Here is a 15,202-nt window from a genome sequence, read left to right on the forward strand (position 1 = left end):
TGTTAAATGCTGGCCTGGGCCCTTGCTTGCTCTATGTGCTTTGGAGTTGGGTGAGATTCAGGAGAAAGGCCCATGCACCCCTTGTTAGTGGTACTTTGGTGCAACTATCTCCAACTATCTCTTCCCCATAAGATGGAGCAGGTTTGTGTGCCCTCTAATGTACTGCCTGCTGCGCTCTGCCTATGCCTTGTGTCTTCTTCAAATATCTTTGTCTGGCAGCTGGTTACATGGATGGTGTACCTTTTCTAGGTTCCTAGTTCTTTCTGGCACGCATGTAGAAGTCTGGGGAGTGTCTATCTGCCTGCATTGAGTCATGGCCTCCGATTGTGACTGTGTAGCTCAGTCGCTGAGCATTTGCTTTACCTGTGAAAGGTCTTTGGTGCAACCCCAGACATCTCCTGTAGAACCACTGCCAGTCAGTGTAGACACCAAACACTCTCACATATTATCTTCATCACCAAATGCAGTGGTGTAACAGTCTGGGATTGAAGACGCATTACTATTTCTGCAGCACGGTCCCTGTCTCCAGTAACCTACAGCCACCCAATCAGTATGAAAAGGGACCTTTTTAGCCGATGTATGCTTCAAAGATGAGCATTTAGCAACACCGAAAACACAAGGTGCTTCCGTTTCAGGAGAATGATGTGCAAGTTCTGCTACGTACAATGGAACTTCAAGGAAAAACACAACTTAAGCCACTCTGATAGAAGGTATTGGAGCACTCCAAATCATTTGCCCATGTATATGCACAGAAAAGAGCAGATCTAGCTGAAAGGCGAGATCTGCATTTATTGTCGCAAGCATCCCTAATTATTATTATTATTACTGTATAATTCTAAGGTTACTGTGACCTTGGAGAGTTGCATCACCTTGCAAGGGACATGGCTGTGAGACTCATGAAGGTACCCAGCACTTCTGAATATGTTACTGGCCAAATGAGTTCATGGCAGAGGTGAGATTTGAACTGGGAACTCTGATCTTCCATCCCTTGCTTACCAGTTTGTAGTACCAGCCTTCCCCAATATGGAAGGAAGGTTGTGTCAGCTGGGGCTGATGGTGGCTGCAATCCAGAACATCTGGAGGGACTCAAGCATGAAGAAGGGCTGTGCTCTATGGCAGGGTTGGGGCACCTGTGGCCCTCCAGATGTTGTTGAGCTGCGGTGCTCACCATCACACCTCAAGCTGGCTGGGGCTGATAAGAACTGGAGTCTAGAAACAAGTGCAGGACCACAGGTGCCTCATCACTATGTTAAGGTGTAAGTAGACTTATAAAGTATAACACTTCCACCTTCATCCCACTCCCATTTTTGTCCATTTATTTGAGAAGATATGGTATATTCTATTTTTTAAAATCTCCCTTCTCCTTTAAAAATTAAAAAATAAAATTCCGGTTCATGCCCTAAAAACATCTTCTTGGACTATCTTTTGGGTAAACAAAAAATAAACTTGACTAAGATACTGATCTAGTTCTGCTGAGTTGGGCACCTCATCAATAAGTTCCAGAGGCTCAATTAACATGAGGACATCAGTGGAGCCTTTGATAACTTAGCAAATGCAGATTAGTTTTTTTTCTTTAAAAAATAGCCTGCTATCAGCAGGAGCCATCCTGAAAGGTTCCCCTTCAAAAGAGAGAATTTTTAAGCAAAAGGAGGACATTAAAATCTTATCATCTCACTTGAAATTAAGCCAATGAAAAATTAAAGCTGATTTCTAATAGGCTTATGGTACATTTTTAAAGGCTTAGAGGGCACTGATAGAAGCCAGAAAGCTAAGTGCTCCCCTTTCAGATGGGAAAAGACACTTCCCTTTTCAAAAACGCCCAGTGGAGGCAGGTAAAAGGAGAGAATGATAACTTACCCATCCTGCTGAAATGTCCCCGTTCCATCCTTCCTTTAAAGACAATGTAAGGATGCAGGAATATCACACAACTAAATTATTAACTTCAAGAGCTAGGATACAGTAACTAAAAGTGATTAAACGGAAATTATGGCAGAGATAACGGGAACAGCCAGCCAGAAAATGGCAAGCTAATGTGAACGCAGGAATGTTTCTATCTAATGTTTTCTACGTAGCATAGCAGCAGAGGACAAAAAGGAATCGGCAAGGGATAAGGGTCCTTTTAAACATGCACACAACAATGCACTAAGATGCACTGTGAAACTCTCAGCATGCTGCCTGGAAGTCTGTTTATTGAACATTTAACCTGATTTGTTTGCAGTCAGGTTAGATGATGTTATGTCAAAGCAACTGTTATCTTACACTTTCTAGTACATCCCCCCCCCCAACACTTTCCTGATCACAAATAATACAATCTTTTTGGGGAAGGGGATTTGTCACACAAGACCTCCCAAAGGAACAACCTAAATTAGCCAGTATGTGATAGAATCCCACCTGTAAATAGTGACAGGTTGGAAGCGCCCTTTGCTTAACGTTCAGGAAAGATATCACTTGTTTGAAAGGGCTCGCTATATCCCAAAAGATGAGGGAAAGTCCCCTAGAAATGAAGCTGTTTATACTCTGCCCTTAAAAGAAAAGTAAGCTGTGTGCCAAGGTAGTCTAAACTTTGCAGCAGGAGCAGCAGAATCCAACCTTCTCCACGAGTGCCACACATTCAGAACATTTGCATAAACTTGCTTATGTTTTGCGATATTTATTTAGCTAGTCACAGGAAGGCAAGCGCTCTTACACACATACTGCCTTATGAAATTTATACCAAAGGACAGCTCATAAATCCACCAGGACGTTTCTAAATCAATATTTCCTAATTATATTCCAATAATATATTCTTGGTGGAGGGATATCTTTGTTAACAAATTTTCTAATAAATAAATAACCTCAGTAACTAACTAAAGGGCATTGAAACCCTGCCCCTGGAAATTACACTTGACTCATGTGCATGCATACACACTAATTCCATAGGTCGGTTTACACATGAATGGACATTGCCTGAGTTCTCTACCTCTGTGGACTGGCATGCAAATGAGCAAAACTGGTTCCACTGAACAGCCCTGCACCCAATGTGACCTGAGCATTCTATTTGTAGCTAGGTAAAGGTACAGGTACAGGTAAAGGTAAAGGTAAAGGTAAAGGTAAAGGTAAAGGTAAAGGTAAAGGTAAAGGGACCCCTGACCATTAGGTCCAGTCGTGGCCAACTCTGGGGTTGCGGCGCTCATCTCGCTTTATTGGCCAAGGGAGCCGGCGTACAGCTTCTGGGTCATGTGGCCAGCATGACTAAGCCACTTCTGGCGAACCAGAGCAGTGCACGGAAACGCCATTTACCTTCCTGCAGGAGTGGTACCTATTTATCTACTTGCACTTTGATGTGCTTTTGAACTGCTAGGATGGCAGGAGATTTGTAGCTAGGAGTACACATAGGAACATAGGCAGCTGCCTTATACTGAGTCAGACCACTGGCCCAGCTTGTCTACACTGATTGGCAGCAGCTCTCCAGGGTTTCAGGCATGCAGTCTATCCCAGGCATCTGGGGATGCTATTGAGGACTGAATCTGGGACCTTCTGCATGCGAAGCAGATGCTCTGCCACCAAGCTATAGTCCTTCCCCATGTTCTTTGCTGCCTTCTTCCACCAAGTCCTCCTGCCCTCTGTTCAGGGCAGTCAACAGAATGCAGGAAGAGCCTCTGAATCATGGAGCTCTTCTCTGTCCATCAGAGCGCAGAGGGCGGGGCTCTGCTTTCAGTTCATGTCAAAGCCCTTGGAAAGCAAAGTAGCAGAGGTTAGCTGGGTTAGATGGACCAATAAACTGACTTGGCAGGAAGCAACTTCCTCCGTTGCTATGCTAAATCTGTGATGGGTCCATGAGCAAGCCACCACTTCATGCTGCTGTCCCATCAAATGATGGTATGTGAACCAACACTTGACAATTCACAATGGAACATGTCAGGTTCCACCAAAATGCATTGGGTTTCAAGCACAGGGAGGTGATCATGCTAACCCTTTACAAGTTGTTTGATTTGCAGTGGCTGACCACAGAAACAATAACATAGTCCCCACACATGTGTCTTCACAAGGCAGTGCCCACATGCTGCCTTCGCCATAAGGGTTAGAAACTTGCATTTTGCACAGAAAAACAAATCATACAATGAAAGCTGCAATTGTTAGGAGGCTGAACTCCATGTCTCGTACTAACTTCTGCGCTACACAATAATCCCAGAATAAAACACATCCCCGACTATTTAACATTAATTAAGTGCCAACCATATGCCAGCTCTGAACACAATACTAACTACCTCAAGCTAAGCACTACAACAGCTGAGGGGGACAGATTCAAATTAGTAAAACAATGATGTTATAGAATAACTTTGTTTCTCACAAAGCCGATCAAAAACGACTCTCTTTTGGCTTTCTCTCCTCTATCAACTGTTCACAAATCCAAAGTTAAAAATACCTCCTAGCTCACAGTCAAAGGGACTGCTTCTCTCAGAATTAAAAAAGGCCTTCCCCTGTGTGTGTGTGTGTGTGTGTGTGTGTGTGTATGCACCTTATCAGTTCTCCTGAATTAATGTGTCCACAGGAGAGAAGAAACAGGACTCGCTGTTTGAATGACAGTAAAGGATGTTGCTCTCTGCTTCCCAAAGCGCCTCCCTGCACTCGAATTTCCCTTTCTCAAAGCCAAGCTTATCTGTGCCCAGCCAGTTACTCGTTTCTCTACACCATTAACTCCCTTCGCCAGGGGCACAGAGGCTCTCACAAAAAGTTCAAATCTACCACGACTGCTCTGTTTTGGACACCGGAAAGTCATAGCCCCAGCTCAGCCCCAGCTTAACCCCACTGAAGATTTATGGGCATGTTTACATCCATGACGTTTTTAGTGGTACTTGCTGCTAGCACTATTTTTCCATCACCTGGTGGATCAGGCAGGAGGTAGAAAGAGGGCAGGAGAAGAGGCAGCTGCAACTCTGGGGTAGCATCTCTGAACACTGTCTTAGCAAAGGCAGAGGGAAGTCCACACTGTTACCAAAAACTACAGAATACCTGAGGATCCAAGGCTACCATGAAAAATGTAAACTCAACGCAGAAGGGAACAGGGGTGAGCAACGTTGTTTTATGAGTCCACTCACTCTACCTTGAAGAAGGCAACATTATGAGGAGGCAATAACAAGCTGCTCCACTTGGAGGGGGCCCCTCAACAGCTCCACCTGGATCCTTCTGGTTTTCTCACCTTACTCAGTGGATTGACACTACTTTCACAGTGTAGATGTCAGTGACTGCTGAGTTAGACAAAGGAACCTTGAAGTCAGCAGTGCTGGCTCCTGGTGGTGGAGGGGTCAACTGTAATACTAGCCTTGCCAGCCTCCATAAGGCTTCAGTTGGCTCCAGGTTTTGGCTGAGACAACATCTTCTAGCCATCAGGATCCACTGGAAGCTGATTAGAGTCCATAATTCCTGAGAGAGACCTGTCTTGACAATGCCTGGCTTGGCTTGATCAGCTTGTTCCCTGAACTTCCCTGGCAGGTTCCAGCTGTGATAGGCAATATGAAGTTTCTGGGTTAACCAGCCCTGGTATAAATAGCTTGAGTCTGGCCTGGTGCTCTCATTGTTCGCTGTGCAACCACAGAACCTTTTGATGGCCACCAACTTGGATGACTTCAAAGGAGGATCAGACAAATTCATGAAGATCAAGGCTATCAAAGGCTGCCAGAAATGATGGCTGTGCAGTCATGTGTGGTGTTGTGTAGTGCTTAAGAGCGGTGGACTCGTAATCTGGTGAACCGGGTTCACATCTCCGCTCCTCCACATGCAGCTGCTGGGTGACCTTGGGCTAGTCACACTTCTCTGAAGTCTCTAGCCTCACTCACCTCACAGATTCCTTCCAGTAGCACCTTAAAGACCAACTAAGTCAGTTCTTGGTATGAGCTTTCGTGTGCATGCACACTTCTTCAGTGTGCATGCACACGAAAGCTCATACCAAGAACTGACTTAGTTGGTCTTTAAGGTGCTACTGGAAGGAATTTGTTTTGTTTTGACTATGGCAGACCAACACGGCTACCTATCTGTCACCTCACAGAGTGTTTGTTGTGGGGGAGGAAGGGAAAGGAGATTGTTAGCCGCTTTGAGACTCCTTAGGGTAGTGATAAAGCGGGATATCAAATCCAAACTCTTCTTCTTCAGTAATGTTGAAGGCAATAATGCTTCTGAATACCAGTTGCTGGAGGCCACAGTATGGGAGGGTGCTACTGCATCCATGCCCAGCTTGAAGACTTTCCACAGGGATGTCAGTGACCACTGTGAGAACAGGATGCTGCTCTTATTATGCTCTTATGTTAAGTGAACAGTGAGGCAGGAGGTCACACAAAGCTTTAGGAAGTAAGGGCAAATGTGAGATAGCGTCCAACAAACCCACAGGGTTGCCTCTGAATACTTTCTGGGACTCACAAGTGGGGAGAATGCTGTTGTGCTCACTTCCTGCTTGTGGACTTCCCAGAGGTCATGGTGACCTTTTGGTGTCCCCATAGGTGTGATGTTGATGTTTGTTCTCTATCTACTACCCTATCTGTCTGTGCCTGCTTATTCTGTGGTTGCTACCAGTATGGATGTCAGTTATTTATCACAGGGTGGGGTTGTTCAGTACTGTATGTTGCTGTTACCTGACTTGATAAGATGGATGACAAATGTTAAGGAAAAAATTAAGACACAGAAGTCCTGTAAAAACCCCTTGAAGACTTTTATCCAAGTTCTCTGCCCGGTGCTTCCTGTCTGCCTCACTCTTATTATTAGTTTCTGGGAGGGTTTTTTTTTTTTAATGAGTAGTATCTTGAGAACCTACTTTAAAGAGGAAAGAAAACCCAGTTATTTCCCCTCCCATTGATCTCTTGCACTCAGCTCCTGACATCAATGCAAATTCCTTTTTTGGGGGGTGGGTGAACATACAGAATAACTTTTTTTAGATCAGACTTTCATTGGCCATTAGCATCAGAGAGTCATTTGAACGGGCTTACCCTCATGAGCTGCAGAGAGCAAAACCTTCAGAAATTCCTGAACTTTTCTGATCTTTTCTAGGCCATCTCTAATTAGTAAAAAAACCAGGACAGCAATTCCCACCCCCCCACCCCCAACAAGTTTGGCACTCTATTACTGATAACGTCATGTTTGCAAAACGGACAACATGATACAATTCACAACTTCAAACAATAATATGAAAGCCATAAGAATCTAATGTCTGATCCCTGTGACTTGAAACTGCAAGTATGATTTCTTACAAGGGTCTTGCTCAGTTTCAAGCTTTGTAAATAGGAAGAGGAAATTTCACAGCACGCCAAAAGCATCGTGACAAACAGCAAACCATCAAGAGTTGTTCAGTGGCAAAGCATCTGCTTTGCATGTAGACAGTCCCAGGTTCAAACCCCAGATTCTCCAAGCAGGGAAGGGAAATGTAAAACCTGGAGAGCTGCTGCCAGTCAGTGCAGGCAATACTGAGCTAGATGGACCCATGGTCTGATTCAATATAATGCAGCTTCCTATGCTCCTAATGGGATTTTAAAAGTGTAAAGATGTTTCTCCAAGCACACTAATACACAAACTTCAAAGCCAGAAATATTGCAATTCACAAATATTATGTGCTACTAGCAACACACCACTTCAGAGTGCAAGGACTGGAAAGCGCAGGTTTAAAATAATGTTTCCCAATTAAAAAAACAAAAATCCCAGCTGGGCTAGCATTCCCCTATAGATGCTGATTTTCTACATACAGGAAGTTTGCTTGCTTGCTTGCTTGCTTGTTTTTTTAACCAGTGTTCATCTGCAAATAGTTTCAGGATGAACATTATGCTTTTAAGGTAGCCTTCACCAGCCCAATGTGCTGAACTACAGCCCCAATATATATGGTTATACCATCTGGGGTCAACTTGAATTGTAGTCGAAGATTTAGATGCACCAGGTTGACTAAGCCAGCTTTAAGGAGTTCAAAATAACCACCCAAACACCCTCGCTTTGGTCTTTTTCAAAGGCCACATTCACTGCTATTTATTGTCATTAATTTCTCATGTTGGATGCCATTTTCCCTTCACTGATCTTGCTCCTTTGGAGTGATCCCAGCCAACCACAGACTCCATAGAGATTTTGGAACGATGTCACAGAGGGCAAATGTGGTCTAGACAGCAATGCTTGTCGGACTGGTCACATGAATGATTCTCTTTAATCGGGAGCCACATGGTCTCTTCTCTAAGTAGGCAAGGAGGGATCCGCAAGAACTTCACCAGTTTAAGAAACAGGTGGTCTAAAGCATGAGCCCTCCTCCATTTCCCACAGACATCTGACTGGCCAATGTGAGAACAGCAATCTAGACTAGAAGGGCCACTTGCCTGATGCAGCAGACTCCTCTTATGGGTCTAGATCTTCTGGCCTATTTTGCTGACAGTCCCTGTTTATGTCACAATAAATTTGGTAATAGTCCAGCAAGGCTGTTTGTTGTTTCAGTGACAACAACCTTGTGCAGCTGCCCTCATGGAGTTCACCCCTGACAGCAAGAGGCCAGTGAGCACCTGGCACCTCAGAGGAATGACTGCAAGGGCCGTCCATCAAAAGAACAGTGGGGGAGCTTGGCCAGCGGATGGAACTGTGCACCGCTGAGGCCCCGCTACAAATGGTTCCTAAGCAACGCACCTCCCATCTCTCACTCTCCTCTCCTTCCCTCCTTGCTTCCTTCCTTCATGCTGTTTAATTATAAAAAGTTGCCTTTTGATTTGGGAGCCCTTCACATCGCTTCTCTGCAACCCCATTGTTTTCTTGGGAGGGCTTGCTGCTGTGATGATGACACTGCACGACAGAGAGAAGGCGGCAAAAGTTGTCCATCGCCAGTAATTAAGGCTCGGCACTCCAGAACCCAAAACTTAGTAGCTGGTTTTAATGCTGGTCCATATCTCTCCTGTTGAGGGGAGCAGCCAAATTTCCCCAGAAATCCTATCACTAATGTATCTTCAGAGCCACAGCTGTCGCTCAGTGTGACTCTGCAGTCACAGCGGCAACATTGAAGCAGCATTTCTAAAAATAATGCCATTAGCAGCAGAAACCGCTAGCTGTTTGAATTAAACAGAGCCATTGTTGGCAAGTGATTCCCACCTCAGACACAGTCTTAAATGGGCAACCTTACTCTGCCTCTCAACTTCAGCCCCAGTAAAATGTGAATAATAAAGTGTGCTGCAATATTTGTCCATGTGTAACACTGACGATCACAACAGGAGGGCAGCATCTGGGAGAATTCTGGGCTTTACTCTAGATCAGTGCTTTTCAACCAGTGTACCGGGGCACCCTGGGGTGCCTTGAATGATGGTCAGGGGTGCCATGGGCAACACTGGCCTCTGCCTGCTTTTCCTTCCCTCCCTCCTCTGATGCCCTCTCGCATCTCTGCCTCCCAAAGGCTTGCACAGCTGTTTGTTGCAGCAGTCCTGCTGCCGCCACTGCTGCCTCTCAAGGTAAGATCCTGGCCTCACATTCACATTTGGCCAGTCTCTGTTGGGATCACCCTCTGCCCAGGCCTCTGTGGGGTGACGTGCTTTCAATATTGGTTGTGCTTGCAAATGTTTCAGGACATATCTAATCAGTGCATGTGCCACCAGTTGCTGCTGAAGTCCTGTAACCCTTTATGGCGCAAATGGTCCAGGATGTGTGTGACAAATACGATGCTGTATCATTTGGGAAGCACCACAGAGCATCTGATAAAGCAGAATGATCTGTGGTTGATCCCGTACAAATCCATCACTAATACACTATTACTGCATCAATGACATGTTCCAGAAGACACTTGCAAAAAACAAAACAAAATACACACACATGACCAGCAGTCTGGAGGGGCCCTTAAGGTATCAGTGAAGATCTCACTGGCCTCAATGGGGTTTTAAAAAAAGGTTTAAAGACAAAGTGTGGCACTTGAACTGGTCATGGATAGAGCTGCAGGATAACATACTCGTCAGCTTGCCATTTTTACCTGTCCAACCAGCAAGGCAGCAACAATAACCTGTAACCGGATCACATCCATCTGCATGGCTACAATCACAGTGTTCGCTGCAATTCAGGCCATATGTCCCATCCTTCCAGAAAAAGAAACAGAGAATGGGAAAGGCTCTTAGTTATTTTTATATATATATATATCTATCTATCTACATTTTCCTACCAGCCACTCTGGTAGCTGTGATTGTAATTAGACCTAAATGACTGCCTTTACCAAGTACCAACCATCTCAGACCCTACAATCAGCAGGTGAGGCCTTGTTGGTGGTTCTGCCACCAGGGTCTGCCTGGTTGGCCATGACTATGGCAGGGCCTTTTTAGGGGTGGCTCCATTGTTGTGGAATGCCTTCCCTAGTAAAGTGTTTCTTCATCAATATTAACTTTCAGGAGGAATTTGAAACCTTTCCTGCTTGCCCAGGAATTTGGTGGCTGAAGAAAAGTGTTCTTGGCAACCACAAGATCATTGGATGGAATAATGTTTCTATTGATAACATTGCTTTTAGAATGTTTTAACTGTAATAGTTTTTAGATGTTTTTAACAGTAATAGTTTTTAGATGTTTTTAACTGTAATTGCTTTTCAAACATTTTAACTGTTTTAGGATGTGGATCTGAAAAGCAAAGTAAAAACAGAGTTGTTCTGTGTACAGGTGTCTTCTTCCGCAAAAGTTGGAGGGACCTTGCAGCCTTCATGAGGCGGGGTGGGGTGGATGTCCTTGCATAGATGTTAACCACTGATCTGGGCATTTTCATGCACAACACTGAAAAGACGTTTTGTTCCCTTCATTTGGATGCTGTTCTTAGGTCAATGGCACCCTAATTACTGACCTGGATAAGGATCAAAAGTAGACTTACAGGGCAGGGCTGGTCACAGAAATCCCCTTGCCAGCCAGGAGAGCAAAGGCAGAATCCATCCACAGGGTTGCAGGCGGCTCCATTGGCACAGTAACACGACTGGTTGCAGTTGAGACCCCAAGTGCCACTCGGACATGGAATGGAACAATCTGCTCCTTGCCACCCTGGAACAAGACAGAGCACAAGTCAGATGCGCCAACCATTACCCCCATTAGAGCAGACCCAGCTATTAGGAAGGACAAGGAAGCTGCCTCAGGTGGCAGAAGCTGAGGGGTGTGGAGCAGACAGGGGTGTGTATGTGGCTCAAGTGAAGTACAGTGCGCTGTCCAGTCACCAGTGCTGAAATAGGAGTCAATTGCCAGTTATTTAATGCATGGAATAGGCGGCACCATCTTGTCCTTTGCCCTAGAAAACTTGGTCATCTTGGCTTCCCTGCCCTGCAGATCTTTCTTGGAGAAGGCACCCATTTTAGAGATTGTAGCAGTTGTGCGTGTCACGCACCCGCAGCAACTGTGCCATCTAGATTTCTTGTCATGTTTCCAATCAGTAGGGCAGAATGTGCTTTGGAACATATGGTGACGGCTGGTGTTTTGGGGAAGGCTGTGTTAACCACACAGGAATGGCCAAGCCAAAAGCAAGCACAGGAATCAATCAATCGGAATTCAGCTTTCACAAGTGAAGTGTGTGAGAACATTCAATTGAGAATCTTCATGGTCTGAGGGGACATGAAATTTCTACCTAAGTGCCATAGATTTGTGCAGAGTCAGTGCAGGCAATGCCAATCTTCTTTTTTTTATAAATTTTTATTCCAGGTAACATTTTTACAGATCAGTTTCATTTGCTGAGACATTTGTGTTACATTAGGAGGGAAAGGGGGAGAGAGGTGGAGGGGGGAAGGTGAGTAGGGGTGGGGTCAGGTGGCGATGTTTCTATTTTACTTAATGTACTGTATTTTTCACCCTATAGGACGCACTGTCCCATAAGGCACACCTAGTTTTTTGGGGGGGAAATAAAGGGGGAAAATTTATTTTCCCCCCAGGTGTGGGGCGGGGGAAGCCCGAGCTTCCCCCGACCCCAGCCCCCAGAACAGGCAACTCTCCGCAAGCCGTGGAAGCCTTCGGCATGCAGGCAACTCTCTGCAAGCCGCGGGAGCCCAGTGCCGGGCTCCCGCGCCTTGCGGAGAGCTGCGCAAAGTCTGGGCATGCTGAGCTCAGCACACGCAGGCTTCAGCATGCAGGCAACTCTCCGCAAGCCATGGGAGCCCAGCGGGGGCTCCCACAGCTTGCGGAGATCTGCACGAAGCTTGGAGAGCGAGAGGGGTCGGTGCGCACCGACCCCTCTCACTCTCCAGGCTTCAGCGAAAGCCTGCATTCACCCCATAGGACGCACACACATTTCCCTTTCATTTTTGGAGGAGAAAAAGTGTGTCCTATGGGGCGAAAAATACGGTATGTGTGGGGTTTCGTGTCAGCGTCGCTTGTGCAGGTTCTCTGCTGTTCGCTTGTGCTCCTTTGGTGGTGAGGGAGGTTGCAGGTGGCCTAGGGTGTGGTTGTTCGTTTGTGATTGGCTGTGGTGAGCTTTGTTTTCATTTGTGAGTGGGGTAGGTGGGTGTTTTGGATCAGGTTAGCCATATTGATTTGTATGCTGTTGGTGGATTCTTGTCATCTTGTTGGGCTGTGTATGTGATAAAGGGGAGCCATACCGGGGAGAAGGCGTCTTCTTCTATTTGTCCCCGAGTCAGTTTCAGTTTATTGGTTGATTTTTCTAGTAGGGCCGTTTCCCATACTATTTGGTACCTGACAGGTCTCTCCAGTGTCTGGTTATGATGTTTCTGGTTGCTGAAAGTAGGTGGGTTATGAGTTCTTTGTGATGTAAATGGCCGTTATTGTCTTGGAAGATGTTTAATAGGGCCAATTCTGGGGTGATTTCGAATACTTGCTTAGTTATTTTACATATTTCTTGTATGGGTGTTGTCCAGAATAGTTGGATTTTGGGGCATTCCCACCACGTGGAGGCGGTGCACCCTCTCCAGCATTTAGGTGAAGTTCCTGGGCGCATTAGCACTGGTTTTCTTGGTGTTAGGTACCACCTGTGGGTGAGTTTCAGAGTGAGTTCTTTCCTTTTCGTGGATATGGATTTAAAGGGGGGTTTAGACCATATTTTGGTCCACTGGGTGGAGTTAATCTCATAATTTATGTCATCCTCCCATTGTATTTTAATTGCTTCTAGAGGGTTCATGGGATTTTGGAGTAGTATTTTGTATATTGCAGATACCATCCCCTTGCCGTGTCTCTTTGTTGTTAGGAGGAGGTTTTCGAAGGTTGTCAGGGGCCTAGTTGCTGATGATTTTACTACTTGATTGTTTAAGACGGCATGTAATTGGTGGTGTGTTAACCAGGGCATTTGGGTGTCTTCTAGTTTGTCCTGTATTTCTTGTGTTGACAAAGGTTTTTTTATTTTTATAGAAGTCTATTAGGTGATATAAGCCTTTGGTTTGCCAGGTTTTAATCTGGAGGTTTTGTGCTGCTTGATGGAATAATGGGTGGTACGCCAGGGGAATTAGGGGGGATGGGGTTGGGGATAGTTTGCTCATTTCTGCTTTCCATGCTTTGAGCATGGTCTGTGTGTACCTGTTAAGTGTTGTGGGTATTTCCCTTAGTTTGTTTGGGAGGAGTGGGTATGCTGTGGGACAATGCCAATCTTGATGGACCAATGATCTGACTTAGTGTAAGGCAGCTTCTGATGTTCCTGTGTGCTGCTGAGTGTTCACTCAGAGAACTGCAGCCATCCCTGATACTTGTACCTACATGATATGCAGAGTAATACACAATTTACTGTGTGATCAGAGGTCACAATGTTAAATAATAAATACTGCTACTAATAATAACATACAAAATGAAATTTTGTTAACACTTTTAGGTGTACAGTGCACACACACACACACAGGTATTTGGAAGTAAAAGCACAATGTGACTCAGGCATTTGCTCTATGACAGCCCATCAACATGCGAAAGCCATTGCTTATTGTCAACTGACAGATATGCATGTGTCAACCATATCATAGTAGCAGGATAAAAAAATCCCTTCCAGTAGCACCTTAGAGACCAACTAAGTTTGCTATTGGTATGAGCTTTCGTGTGCATGCACACTTCTTCAGATACACATAGTAGCAGGAGTACACCAATGTTACCTGATTCCTGGAAAAACACAAACATCCACCCCGAAGAGCAACATAACACTCCATGTTATGATTTACTACCAACTTGAGAGATCCTGACCTGCTTCACAGCCTGGAGCCATTTGGTGAACATTTTAGCACAGGAGAGTATGATTTATGCTACCTCATGGTAGCCCTTGAAGCAGGACAACCTTTACCTTCTCTGCAAAAGCACGAACCGTCCACTGGGGAGCACCCGCCATCATTTCTGCAGTTGCAAACCAATGAGCAGTTGCCTCCGTATGTTCCGGCTGCACAAACGACAGAGCAGTCTTCTCCCTGCAAACCAAAATGAAACCAAGCTGAGGAAGAAGGAGAAGTATGGGCTTCAGGTAATCGTGGCCAGCTCAGAAGCTACTAAGAGGATCGTAGAACTTGCCCATCTCTACTGAGAAGGCCCAAGCTCCTTGCACTTCCCTCAAGGATGATACAACTGAATCCCTGAGGGCATCTGGAAGAATGCTCAGAAAGAGTAATTTCCTAAGGCAGCCTTCTTCAGCTTGGTAACTTCCAGATGTTTTGTCCACCACTTGCATTAGCCCCAGGCAGGATGACCATATACAGTAATGCTGGGGCTGATAAGAGCTGTAGTTCAAAGCAACTAGAGGGCGGAAGAAGAAGAAGAAGAAGAAGAAGAAGAAGAAGAAGAAGAGTAGTAGTAGTAGTAGTAAGTAGTAGTAGTAGTAGTTTGGATTTGATATCCCGCTTTATCACTACCCGAAGGAGTCTCAAAGTGGCTACCATTCTCCTTCCTCCCCCACAACAAACACTCTGTGAGGTGAGTGGGGCTGAGAGACTTCAGAGAAGTGTGACTGGCCCAAGGTCACCCAGCAGCCGCATGTGGAGGAGCGGAGACGCGAACCCGGTTCCCCAGATTACGAGACTACCGCTCTTAACCACTACACCACACTGGTAAGCTTGGTTCAGGCTGTCCCTAAGGTATAACGGAGCAACACAGTGGCTTGCAGCATCTCAAAACATGTAAATGGACACAGAGAAAAAAAATACACAGAACAATCTGCATGTTGCTTCCAGCATCCTGTGTAGGAAATGAATCACACCCGAAGTTAAACAGTGAACAGTTAATCCATGGAACTCACTCCCACACGAAACTGGGATAGCCACCAACTTGGATGATTTTAAAAGAGGATTGAACCAATTCATGGAGAA

General features: G+C 45.4%; 1 protein-coding gene across 7 annotated transcripts in view; it reads right to left on the bottom strand.

Moving 5' to 3' along the window:
* The window catches only part of MEGF11 (multiple EGF like domains 11), a 345,349-nt gene that overhangs the window by 63,532 nt on the left and 266,615 nt on the right, over nucleotides 1-15,202 (bottom strand). For all 7 annotated transcript variants that reach the window (XM_081838780.1, XM_081838776.1, XM_081838778.1 and 4 more), the window contains 3 exons: nucleotides 14,191-14,311; nucleotides 10,816-10,979; nucleotides 9,941-10,043 (listed from right to left, as the gene is read on the bottom strand). In XM_081838780.1, coding sequence (XP_081694906.1) covers nucleotides 9,941-10,043; nucleotides 10,816-10,979; nucleotides 14,191-14,311 — 388 coding nt within the window. The remainder of the gene's footprint in view (nucleotides 1-9,940; nucleotides 10,044-10,815; nucleotides 10,980-14,190; nucleotides 14,312-15,202) is intronic.

This window comes from Podarcis erhardii (genome assembly GCF_964252035.2).
Source record: "Podarcis erhardii genome assembly, chromosome: 14".
NCBI lineage: Eukaryota > Metazoa > Chordata > Lepidosauria > Squamata > Lacertidae > Podarcis > Podarcis erhardii.